This window comes from Lithobates pipiens, unplaced genomic scaffold (genome assembly GCF_037356315.1).
Source record: "Lithobates pipiens isolate NorthernLeopardFrog02 unplaced genomic scaffold, aLitPip1_a1.2 Scaffold_13, whole genome shotgun sequence".
Classification (NCBI taxonomy): Eukaryota; Metazoa; Chordata; class Amphibia; order Anura; family Ranidae; genus Lithobates; species Lithobates pipiens.
This window is the reverse complement of record NW_027507718.1, coordinates 350732968-350746092: the sequence shown is the minus strand read 5'-3', so window position 1 is coordinate 350746092 and position 13125 is coordinate 350732968. Positions and strand designations below refer to the sequence as shown.

The following is a 13125-nucleotide window of genomic DNA, read 5'->3' as shown; positions in this document are numbered from 1 at the left end:
GATAGTGTGCATGGGGGCTTAATAGTTTTTCATTCAACTCCAAAAAAAAAAAATTGACAGTTTAGGAACAGCCACTATACGAACCATGTAATACTAGTACAACGATCTCCCTTGCTGTACTATTGTGTTCTGACGGGGAGACTTCCCCCTGCCAGAACACTCCAGCCAATGGCTGAGAGCGCTGATTGAAAGCCGATCGGCAGACCTTTTCGGTCATGCCCCTTCAATTCTGCCTGTATGTACTAGGATTCTTAGATTGTAAGCTCCTTGAGAGCAGGGACCGATGTGACTGTATAATACATATGTAAAGTGCTCTGTAAATTGACAGCGCTATAAAAAGTACCAATAACAAACAAACAACATATTAAGCCAGCAGCAGAATGCATGATTACATAAAAGTTCACATACCATCTCCAGTGTCAAACTTCTTCACTGGCACAAAATTTGATCCAAACAAAATAACGGATATGGCAGAAGATGCAAAGCCAATTGCCAGATTGGAACTGTCATTGTGGACAGTATGATTGGTATCAGTGATCCAGAACTCCATGGTTTTTCTGTTGTTTCTGTATTTATGGAGTCTAAAGAAAATAATAATAAATAATAATAATGAATACATAAAAAGTATTTGCTTTATCTCAGGCAAGCGGGTAAAAATACATTTTGATGCCAGTTTGTTATCATTATGCACAATATCACTATGCTAAATGAATGTAAATATTGGGTCTGATGAAGGGGTGGAACCGAATGTTGCTACAGGAGAGGTCAACTCTTGTTGAAATTGTTTTTAAGGGATAAGAGCATTGCAACTAGCCATCTTAGGAAAAAAAAAAAATGTAAATACAATCACATCCCTCCCATGTACAGGAAACTAGCTTTATATTGTCCATCCTGCCAGGACCAGAATGAGGTTTCTCAACTTAACAGATCCCAGCAGGCTTTGATATCCCGGACATGCCTTAAGCATTGAAATAAAATTCAAGGAGATCCAGTCACCAAAATGTACTGCTGCCCGACGTCCGAATCTCAAGTCTGTGCCATGAACGATTGTACGCATCTACTTTCCTTTTTTGGGGCAAGCCATGCTCTGTGGTGCTTTTGTTATTGTTTCCTCCACACACTCTGGTAATACTCTGTAAATATAAATGGGATGTTCCCCCTTACATCAGGTGCCCCTATCAGAGTAATTCATTACATTGGGTGCCCCATCAAACTACTCCCATAAATCAGCTGCCACCATCAGAGTACCCTCTTATATCAGGTTTCTGCAAAGGAAGACCCCCTAACATCTGGTGTCGCCCATTGGTGTGTGCCCCCTTACATCATTTGTCCCCAGAGTGCCCCATTATATAAGGTTTGCCCATCACAGTGCCCCCTTACATAGGGTGTCCTCATCAGAGTGACTCCTTACATTAGGCGTCGCCATGAGAGTGCTTCCTTACATCAGGTGTACCCATAATATCAGGTGTGCTCATCAGAGTGCTCCTTTACATCAGGCATTCCCGTCACAGTGCCCCCTTAGATCAGATGTGCCCATCAGCGTGCCCCTTAACATAAAATAAGGGGTATGCTGATGGGCACATTTTATGTTTAAGGGCACATGTTGTACCCAACAGCGTGCCCCTTAACAGAAAGTGTGCAACTGTAAATATTACACCTCACATAGCTTGAGGGCAGCAGCTGGCAGAGGTAGCAAGCTGCAGGGGGAATCTTTTTGCACACTTTCTGTTAAGGAGCATTCTGATGGGCACCATACCTCGCAGCCGGCAAGGAGTGAGAGCCAAGACCCATGAGAGTCAGCAGCAGGGGGCGGGGAGCATACATGATGTCATTGGTTGTTGGGACTCCCACGGTCCCAGCAGCCAATGACTGCTGAGCAGCGAAGATCTGGCACTACACTGGCCTTCCTGAAAGGCAGGACAAGAGAGTCACCCGCTCCCTGTTCAGACCGTGGGCCACCATTTAATGTCGGCTGCCATAGAGAATACTGACCAGCTCCACCTTTAGCTCAGTAAACGTGACATGCAAAGCCACTTGTTATGTCCAGTTTGGTGCATGCTGAGTTAAAGCAGTTGTCCGCTGAGGATAAAAAAAATAAACTGAATAAAAGCCAGCAGCTACAAATACTGTAGCTGCTGACTCTTAATAAAAAGACTTACCTGTCCATGGGTTCCAGCACCGTCCTCATCCGAGCCGATTCTTCAATCGGCTTTAGGTCCAGGCGCCATAAGAGCCCAGCCATGCTGCTTTAGGCTTCACAGCCGGCTTCCCACTGCGCATGCACCAGTATATGACCTTTGATGTGTTCCATAATATTGTGGGGAGGGAGAGAACTTCAATCCTAGCAGAAGTGGGAGTGGGAGTGTGTACCTACCTGTCAAAACTAGGTACCTGCTCCCCCCAAAATAATATGTCAAATATGGCACAGGAAGGGAGGAGGAGGTCTTAAAGCAGAACGTTTGAGTGGAGTTCTGCATTAAAGACAAACGTATGATGTAAAAGTACTGTGCATTCACCAGAGACAAACTTTTCATTTCAGCTACACTGCGACTGATTTGGTCATGCTTTTAATTTTACTATGTGGAGAAAAAAAACAAATGTTACTAATCAAATTTAGAAAACGGTGCTCTATAACTGAAGAGGCTGAAGTTAGAAGTTGATTGGCTACCATGCCAGCTGCACCACATTTAGCACTGTACAGTTTAAGTAAATCAACTCTCTTGTCTATTGAGAGTGTACGTCATTCCTTTTGCCATCTCACCTATTAGTACATGTGCACAGAAGCTGCTGCAAGTTCTTTATTGCTCTCTATCTCATGTCATAGTTCTCCAGCAATTCTCACATTATAGGGGGAATTAAAAAGCTATAAAAAAGTGTTATTTGCAATTACGATAATTATTAAATATTATTGGGTGCACAGTAAATTGTTATGGAAGAGAACATGTATTTTAGCTTTGTTAATTGATAATGACTTTAGTATTATTTAAATTTATTACCACGTAGTGCTAATTTAAGGGAAAAGTCAATTCACTAACATTTATAGCTGTAATTTCATGCCTTAATACATTAGACTTGTAGGCCAATTTAACAATTACCTTTGTCATTGTCGATATATTGTGCAGAGGAGTTGAAGAAGGCCGGTTAAAATAACCCTCAATAATATTTTGGATGAGTTAAAGAGGTATAATTCCCCAGTAAGGATGAGCCGAACACCCCCCTGTTCGGTTCGCACCAGAACCTGCGAACAGACCTAAACTTCATGTGAACTTTAGAACCCTATTAAAGTCTATGGGACTCGAACGGTCAAAATCTAAAGTGCTAATTTTAAAGGCTAATATGCAAGTTACTGTCCTAAAAAGTGTTTGGGGACCCGGATCAATGCAAAAAAAAAGTTTTAAAAACTGCAGTTTTTTCGGGAGCAGTGATTTTAATAATGCTTAAAGTGAAACAATAAAAGTGTAATATTCCTTTAAAATTTCGTACCTGGGGGGTGTCTATAGTATGCCTGTAAAGGGGCGCATGTTTCCTGTGCTTAGAAATGTCCCTGCACAAAGTCATTTCAGCAGGAAAAAAAGTCATTTAAAATCACTCGCGGCTATATTGAATTGTCGGCTCCCGTAATACAGAGAACACTCATTGAAAGTCATTGATAAGTAGAAAAAAAAAAAAGCGTGTGGTTCCCCCGAATTCAATTACCAGGCCCTTCAGGTCTGGTATGGATATTAAGGGGAACCCCGCGTCAAATAAAAAAAAAATTACGTGGGGTTCCCCCTAAATATCCATACCAGAGGGGGCTTTCTCACCCCCCCTTTTCCTGCGGCCTGCCAGGTTGCGTGCTCGGATAAAGGGTCTGGTATGGATTTTTAGGGGGCCTGGTAATTGAATTTGGATGAACCCCACGCTTTTTTTTTTGTTAATCAATGACTTTCAATGAGTGTTCTCTGTATTAGGGGAGCCGACAATTCAATACAGCCGTGAGTGATTTTAAATTACTTTTTTTCCTGCAGAAATTACACTTTGTGCAGAGACAGTTCTAAGCACGGGAAACATGCGCCCCTTTACAGGCATACTATAGACACCCCCCCAGGTACGAAATTTAAAGTAATATTAGACTTTTATTGTTTCACTTTAAGCATTATTAAAATCACTGCTCCCTAAAAAACGTTTTTGTTGCATTGATACATGTCCCCTGGGGCAGGACCCAGGTCCCCAAACACTTTTTAAGACAGTAACTTGCATATTAGCCTTTAAAATTAGCACTTTAGATTTCTCCCATAGACTTGTACAGGGTGTTCCGCGGCTTTTCGAATTTGCCGTGAACACCCCAAATTGTTCACCGAACATGAGTTTGACTCAAACTCAAAGCTCATCCCTATTCCCCAGTCACATACCTAGAAATGTAAATCTCTGTGTAAGTTGACAGTGCTATAGAAGTACTTTTAATAAAATAAATTCTTTGTACATTCGATGACGGAATGAATGTGGTTTGAAAGGACCACACTGTTTTGTTTGATTTCCAGATGAATGGACTTCCCTGAATGAAAATCACATTCACTGTTAGAAATTCATTCATTCACCACTTCCCGCCTGCCATATAGCAAAATGAGAGCTGGAAAGTGGTTGTATTATCCTGACTGGACGTCATATGACGTCCAGTCAAGACAAGTCGCTAGCAGGCGCCCGCAGGGGTGCACAGCTCAGTGATTGGTAGCAAGTCAGTCTGATACACCTCATCTCTATGACGTAGGCTCTTTACCATGTGATGAGCTGTGTCCAATCACAGCTCATCATATGGTAACCAGGAAGTGCTGTTTATTGGCTTTTCCTCTATACGCGCTGACAGGTGCAGGTAGAGAAGAGTAGAGGTCGACCGATAAGGGTTTTTCTCTGGCCGATGCCGATATTTAGAAATCACGGCGGCCGATGGCCGGTATGTGATGCCGATTTTTTTGGGCTGATACGTTAGGCCGATTTTATTTTTTCCCCTTCATCTCATAAAATCTAACAGTTAGACACCTTTCACACTGGGGCGTTTTTCAGACGGTTTTGGGCTAAAAACAGCACTTGTAAAGTGCCTGCAAAACGGCTCCCCTGCAGGCTGTGTGAAAGCCAGAGTACTTTCACACTGCAGTGATGCACTGGCAGGACATAAAAAAAAAAAAGTCCTGCAAGTAGCATCTTTGGAGTGGTGTATACCGCTCCTCCACCACTCCTGCCCATTGAAATGAATGGGCACCGCTGCCGAAGTGCCTGCAATACGATTTGCCAGCGGCGCTTCACGGCACATTTAACCCCTTCCTCGGCCGCTAGCTGGATTATAAGTGCCCTGCTAGCAGCCAAATAGCGCCTCTAAAATGACGGTGAAGCACCGCTAAAACTAGCAGCGTTTTACCGTCAACGTCTGGCTGCTCCAGTGTGAAAGCAGTCTTAAGTAATAAGTGATACAGAAAATTTCTTACATTTAAACATTTATTAAACAAAACAAACCTCCAATCAGTTCACTCGTATGTATAATTTAGATAAAAATATATATTAAATACACAAAAACAGGTAATCAAAACTTTTGGATGAAAAAAAAAAAAAAAATGGGCTAACTTTACCGTTTTATTTATTTATTTATTTTAAATCATTAGTGTATTTTTTCCCAAAAAAATTGCATTTGAAAGACCTCTGTGCAAATACCCTGTGACATAAAATATTTCAACAACCACTATTTTATTCCCTAGGGTCTCTGCTAAAAATATATATATCATTTTTGGGGGTTCTAAGTGATTTTCTACCAGAAAATACAGGATTTTTACTTGTAAGCATCAAGTGTCAGAAAAGATTTAGTCTTTAAATGGTTAAACTGAGATCTCCTACACATGGAGTTCAGTTCATTGATAATTATAAACATTGCATCTCTTTGCTCTTTTCTTGGCAGGCTGCCCAGAAAGGAGACAAAGTCCTTCCACTGAAGTCTTCAAGTGGTTGTAAACCCTTACAACCACCTTTGACCTACAGGTAAGCCTAGATTAAGGTTTACCTGTAGGTCCAAGAAATATCTCCTAAACCTACACTGTTTAGGGGATATTTGCCGAAAGACATGCGCCGTAGACAGCGGCGCGCAGGCGCAGTGGGCGCGCCGCTGTCAACGGCGATATGCCGCGAGTGGCGGCTCCCGTGCGCATGCACGGGAGCGGTGGCTTCGCCGAATGACAGCGGCAGAGCAGAGAGACCCACCGAGAAGATGGACGCTCCGGACTATAGGGGACAGCGGTGACTTCGCTGGCTCCTGTGTCAGGTAAGTGACACATAATGGACTACTATGCATATGCTTTACCTTTGCAGGGAATCAAAGAGGAAGTAAACCCATCAGGGTTTACTTCCTCTTTCAGGCAACTTGCATTGACTTCTATTACAGAAGTCATTTGCAAGTCGCGCTGAAGATATAATCGGCCTTTTTTAACAACACAATCGACCGATTGATTAAAAAATGCCAACCTCTAGAGAAGAGCCAATTGGCTGCTCTCCTGATGGGAGGGGGGGGGGGGGTCTGCGTTGACAATCAGCGCATTAATTATCAGGGCAGACCCTTCGAGGATGCCCATAGCAGAGCACCAAGGATGCCTGCCAAGTGCCTCCTGATCAGTGCCGCCTATAAGTACCTCATCATCAGTTGCACCTCATCAGTGCACATCAGTGAAGGAGAAAACTTACTTATTTACAATGTTTTGTAACAGAAACAAAGAAAAACATTTTTTTTTGGTCTTTTATTTGTAGCGCAAAAAATAAAAACCCCAGTGGTGATAAAATACCACCAAAAAAAAGCTCTGCTTGTGGGGAAAATAAATGATAAAAATGTTGTTTGGGTACATCCATGACCGTGCAGTTGTCAATTGAACACGGGAGCTGCACACTGAATATTTTATGCATAAAAAACCTTCAGCCTTTACAATCACTTTAAAGACATCCATCTAGTGTCTTGGATTCTGTACACCACCTCATCCCTTTAAACCCAAACATTTATGAATTACACAGGTTCTGAGGCTAATTTAATCCCGATAAGGCACCAAGTGAGTTTAAATAACCACCTGAACCTGCATAATTAAAGGGCTTGTAAAGTAAAATTTTTTATTTTTTTAAAATAACAAACATGTCATACTTACCTCCACTGTGCAGCTCGTTTTGCACAGAGTGGCCCCGAACCTGCTCTTCTGGGGTCCCTCGGCGGCTGTCTCTGCTTCCTCCCGCAGGTGCTTCTCACGTTAATGTGAGCTCCCTCGCATTGGTGAGAAGCACTGCGGGCGCGCTCCCGTGATACAGCCGGCGGCTATAGCCGCTCGCTGTATCACAAGGCCCCGCCCCCCGGCGCGCTGCGTCATTGGATGTGATTGACAGCAGCGCGAGCCAATGGCTGCGCTGCTTTCAATCCATCCACTCCAGCCAATCAGCGGCCAGGCTGAGCGGCGAAGAGGACGGCGGGGGCGAGCGCGGGATTTTCGAAGGGTCAGGTAAGTAAAACGGGGGGACTGGGGGCGCCGGCAGTGTGAGATGTTTTTTCAGAATGCATTAAGGTGAAAAAACATTTACCTTTACAACCCCTTTAATGTGCTCAGTTTTAAAGGGATGAGGTGGCAACCCCAACACCACTACAGATATCCATCTATGTCCTAAGCCAGTGTTTCTCAACTCCAGTCAAATACCCCCAACAGGTAATTTTTTCAGGCTATCCATTATTTTGCACAGATGATTTGATCAGTCTCACTGCCTTAGTAATTACCACAGCAGTTTTATCTGAGGAAAATCCAAACAATCCGGTGGAAAAGTCTGGCGGACTCTAAAACAAGTCCGCCGGACAATCCCCCCGTGTGTAGGCTCCGGCTTTTGTTACCCAAAAGTCCGGCAGACTAAGAAAGTATTTTTGCATTCCAATCTGTCCGCCGGACTCGCATTTCGGCGGACAATCCGGCCGCGTGTGTGCCAGTCCGCCGTACTTTTTAAATGAATGGACTTTTCCCGCCCGGAGAAAAGTCCGCTCATTTTGAGCGCGCCTCCAGGTAGCCGGGGCCAGCGAAGGAGGCGTCGCTGGCCCCGTCACCTGGTATGGACTTAAAGGGGAATCCCTACGCCGGAAAAAAAAAAAAAAAAAAAAAAAAAAATCGGCGCGGGGGTCCCCCCCAGGTCCACATCAGACCCTTATCCGAGCACGCTACCCGGCCGGCCAGGAAAGGGGGTGGGGACGAGCGAGCGCCCACCCCCCCCTCCTGAGCCGTACCAGGCCACGTGCCCTCAACATGGGGGGTGCCTTGGGGAAGGGGGGGCCTCTTCCCGACAACCCTAGCCGTTGGTTGTCGGGGTCGCGGGGGCAGGGGGCTTATTGGAATCCAGGAAGCCCCTTTAATAAGGGGGCCCCCGGATACCATCCCCCCACCCTATGTGAATGAGTATGGGGTACAATGTACCCCTACCCATTCATCTGTAAAAATAAAAAAAAATAGTTTATTGCACAGCTCCGGTCTTCTGTCCGTCTTCGGGGGTCTTCTCGCCGGACTCCTCCGCTATGTTCTGCTAGCTCTTTTGCTAGCGGAGGAGCCCAGCTTTCATCTTCGCCGCCGCCCTCTTCTTCCGACTTCGGGGGTCTTGTCCCCCTCTTCGGTTCTTCTTGCCGAGCCACCGCGCCTTCTTCTAGCTCTTTTACAAGCGGTGGCGCGGTCTTCAGTCGCCGCCTTCTGTTCTTCTCTTCAGATGTTGCTTCGTCGCTGCCTCCGCTCACAATGGCAGGGACGCGGCGCGGGGCGACTTATATAATGGGGACATCACCGGATGATGTCCCGCCCATTTTGATGTCACGGTCCCAGCACCCTCTGGGACTGTGACATCATAATGGCCGGGGACATCATCCGGTGATGTTCCTATATAATTCGCCGCGCGCGTCCCTGCCATTGTGAGCGGAGGCAGCGACAAGGCAATATCTCAAGAGAAGAAGAGAAGACAGCGACGACAGAAGACCGGGCCACCGCTTGTAAAAGAGCTAGAAGAAGGCGCGGTGGTCAGGCAAGAAGAACCGAAGAGGGGGACAAGACCCCCGAAGTCTGAAGAAGAGGGCGGCGGCGAAGAAGAAAGCCGGGCTCCTCTGCTAGCAAAAGAGCTAGCAGAAGATAGCGGAGGAGTCCAGCGAGAAGACCCCCGAAGACGGACAGAAGACCCCCGGAGCTGTGCAATAAACTATTTTAACCCTTGTGTGTTGTGGTTTTTTTACTTTTTTTTTTACAGGTGAATGGGTAGGGGTACATTGTACCCCATACTCATTCACATAGGGTGGGGGGACGGTATCCGGGGGCCCCCTTATTAAAGGGGGCTCCCGTATTCCGATAAGCCCCCCGCAGACCCCGACAGCCAATGGCCAGGGTAGTCGGGAAGAGGCCCTTGCCCTCATAAACATGGGGACAAGGTGCTTTGGGGTGGGGGGCCTCGCGGCCCCCTCTTCCCCAAGGCACCCCCCCATGTTGAGGGCACGCGGCCTGGTATGGCTCAGGAGGGGGGGGGGGCTCGCTTGTCCCCACCCCCTTTCCTGGCCGGCCGGGTAGCGTGCTCGGATAAGGGTCTGGTATGGACCTAGGGGGGACCCCCCCATGCCGATTTTTAGTTTAAGTCCATACCAGGTGACGGGGCCAGCGACGCCTCCTTTGCTGGCCCCGGCTACCTGGAGACGCGCTCAAAATGAGCGGACTTTCCTCCACGTGTGTGGGCGAGTCTGTTCATTTCAAAAGTACGGCAGATAGTCCGGCGGACTTAGTACGCCGTATTAGTCCACTGAAAAAGTGCTGTGTGTGGGCAAGTAGCTCGTTCGGATAGTCCGGCGGACAGTCCGGCAGAAAGTCCGCCGGATAGTCTGCTACGTGTGTACGCGGCATAAGTGGCAGTTCACACCAGACGCAGTTCCATTCACTTTTTTTCTGCACAAAATGCAGGCACAGCGTTTTCCACCATGCAGTCAGTTTCTGCACCGTAAACTGACTGCATAGTGTAAACTAGAGCCATTGGACTACATGGAAAATAAGATTGAGCTCCAGAATGTTCGCACACTCCCCTGCAGAGCCTGCCAGGAAATCGGCACTGTGCTGTGCTGCGCTGCGCTAATCACAGGCAGTGAGACATTGCCACAATGCGTGGCTGCAGAGATCGGGAAATGTCTCACTGCCTATGATTAGCGCAGCACTGCGCTGACTTCCTGCTCTGCACGTGGTGTGTGCAAACGCGCTGGAGCTCATCCCTAATGGAAAACACTGTGCAGGCATTTTTAGTGCAGAAAAAAGCACACGAAACTGAAATTGTGCCAGGTGTTAACTAGCACTAAAGGTTTTTTTTTTAAAACAAACATAACATACTTAAAGCGGAGGTCCACCCTAAAGTGGACCTTCCGCTCATCGGAACCCTCCCCCCCTCCGGTGCCACAATCGGCACCTTTCAGGGGGGAGGGGGGTGCAGTTACCTGGATAATCCAGGTAACTGCACCCACTTCCGGGATAGCTCTCTGCGGAAAGGGGCGTAACTTACGCCCCTTTCCGCAAGTGCCCGCCCCTTCCCGCAAGTGCCCCGCTGCCTGCTGGGAAACACACAGATCCCAGAGGCAGCGGGGAGCGTCCTTATTGCGCAGCGCGATTCGCGCATGCGCAGTAGGGAACCGGGAAATGAAGCCGAAAGGCTCCATTTCCTGATTCTCATACCCAAGATGGCGGCGGCAGGACCCGACAGACGACCTAGAGATCGGCTTCGGGTGCCGATATCGCGGGCGCGCTGGACAGGTAAGTGTCACTATTTTAAAAGTCAGCAGCTGCAGTATTTGTAGCTGCTGGCTTTTAAAAAAAAAAAAAAAATAAAAAAAAAAAACCGCGGAGTCCCGGTGGACTCCCGCTTTAACTCCACTGTGCAGCTCATTTTGCAGAGTGGCCCCAAACCTGCTCTTCTGGGGTCCCTCTGCAGCTTTCGGCTCCTCCCTGCATCAGATAACCCCCTGGGAGAAGCACTCTCCCGGGGGGTTACCTTGCAAGCGCTTCTGAATTCATAGACACCAAATGCAGAACTCAGCTGTGTCATTGAATTTGATTGACAGCAGAGCTGCAACTAACGATTATTTTGTCTGTCGACTAATCTAGCGATTATTTTTTCGATTAGTCATCGACTATAACGATTATTTTTATTTTATTTTTTTACTTAATCTAGTGTTCTTTTTTTTGATTAGCTAATTAAGCCTTTGGATAACTACAAAAAATAAGTACATAAAAAAAATAAAAATAAAGTAAGATAAAAGAATATAACTAGTACACACACTATATATATATATATATATATATATATATATATATATATATATATATATATATATATATATATATATATATAGTCATATTATTTTATCTTACCTAAGTTAAGATAAAAGAATATAACTATATATATATATATATATATATATATATATATATATATATATATATATATATATATATATATACACACATACATACATACATATACACATATGTAGATATATTCTTTTATCTTAGCTTTTTTTTTTTTCTGTTCAGAAGTTAATGAATGTTTATAATTTATTTTTTACAATGCTTTCTTTCTTTAAGGGGGAGGGTGTGTGGGGACAGTGTCAGTGTGTTTTTTTTTTGTTTGTTTTTTATTATTATTATTATTATTATTCATTGCAATTTTTTTTATCAGCCCTGTTGGGGGGGCTATGGTGAGATATCAGGGGTCTTAACAGACCTCTGACATCTCCCATTTGAGACAGGGAAAGGAACTAGGGACAGAGATTCCCCAGTCCCTTTCTCTGTAGCCTCTTCTGCACTGATAATGAATGCAGAGAAGACAGTGGCTTCTCTTCATTCATTAACTGAGACATCGTAATCACAGGAGGTTACAATGTTTCAGTTATGCAAATGGCCAGAGTCAGTGGTCACTGACTTTGTCCATTCAGAAAATGAAGGAGTCGGGTTTACCGGCTTCTACCTCCGCTCTCCATCCTGAGATACTGAGGGGGTGGCAGCACGGAGGGGGAGAAAAGAGGGGGACGGCAGCATGGAGAAGAGTGGGAGACACGGAGCAGCATGGAGAAGGACAAATGGGGGCTGGAGGAGGATAGGGGACAGTCAGCGGTGATCGTGTGTGGGAGAGAAGCACCGCCCTGAAAGCCGCGGTGGAGGTGTGGACCTGCAACTCTCAACGTGTGACGCATCAACGCCTTTCATGCACATCGACGTATTTTCGTAGTCGATGTAATCAATTACGTCGACTCGTCATGGCAGCTCTAATTGACAGCAGCGGGAGCCAGTGGCTGCGCTGCTATTAATCTATCCAATCAACAGCCAAGAGCCAGCACATCCCCATGGGACAAGTTCGAGGGGTCAGGCAAGTAAAACAGGGGTTGGGGGCCGGTCACTGACAGGTGTTTTTTCACCTTAATGCATAGGATGCATTAAGGTGAAAAAACACGAACCTTTACAACCCCTTTAAGAAACACTGTCCTAAGTAACATGATGTTCTTGCTTCAGCAGCACAGGAAATGTTAGGATCAAACCCTTGGGGTCACTGTACCTCTGATTCTGTAACCAAAACTCCCCAGGAATGGAAGAACTAGTCTATTCACAACACACACTGACTCACTCTCTAATTCCTCTGCAGACTCTTTTATTACAGTAAAAAATCAATAGCGCTATGTGTACATGTATGTCCCCCCCCCTGTGTGGAAGGATCAGCTCACCTACCTGTCTTAGTGATCAGCCCATAGACTTCTGTGAGCTTTGTTTCCTCATTGTAACCTGATCAGATCACATGACTTACTTCCGGGTCACATGACAGCTGCTGAGCATTGTCCTGGCTCACCTCCCAGACTAGTCTTGTGATCGGAGAGAAGCTATGCATGTCATGTGACCTCACCTTCTCTCTCACCCTGATCGCCGTGTGCTGATTGGAGGATGGCACAGAGCTCAGTTTAGTTTTTTTTGTATTTGGAGAGGTGTTGGGTTTCCTTTAGCGAGGGATGATTAGTAGTCTCGGTAGAGAGCAGAGCAAAGAAAACAATGGCCCAGAGAGATTCCACATTCTATATATAAAACATTGAGCTGTTACAGGGGT

The 13125-nt window shown here is 45.8% G+C and overlaps 1 protein-coding gene across 3 annotated transcripts in view; it reads right to left on the bottom strand.

The window, feature by feature from the left end:
- TMEM144 (transmembrane protein 144) overlaps nucleotides 1–12890 on the bottom strand; it is a 77076-nt gene extending 64186 nt beyond the window's left edge. For 2 of the 3 annotated variants that reach the window (XM_077477113.1, XM_077477116.1), the window contains exons 1-2: nucleotides 12756–12890; nucleotides 409–581 (exon numbers count right to left, since the gene is read on the bottom strand). In XM_077477113.1, the coding sequence (XP_077333239.1) occupies nucleotides 409–550 (142 nt within the window). In that variant the 5' untranslated portion in view covers nucleotides 551–581; nucleotides 12756–12890. Of the gene's footprint in view, nucleotides 1–408; nucleotides 582–12755 lie in introns of those variants that run through there. The other variant, XM_077477117.1, reaches the window with a different exon arrangement.
- Nucleotides 12891–13125: the final 235 nt, after the last annotated feature.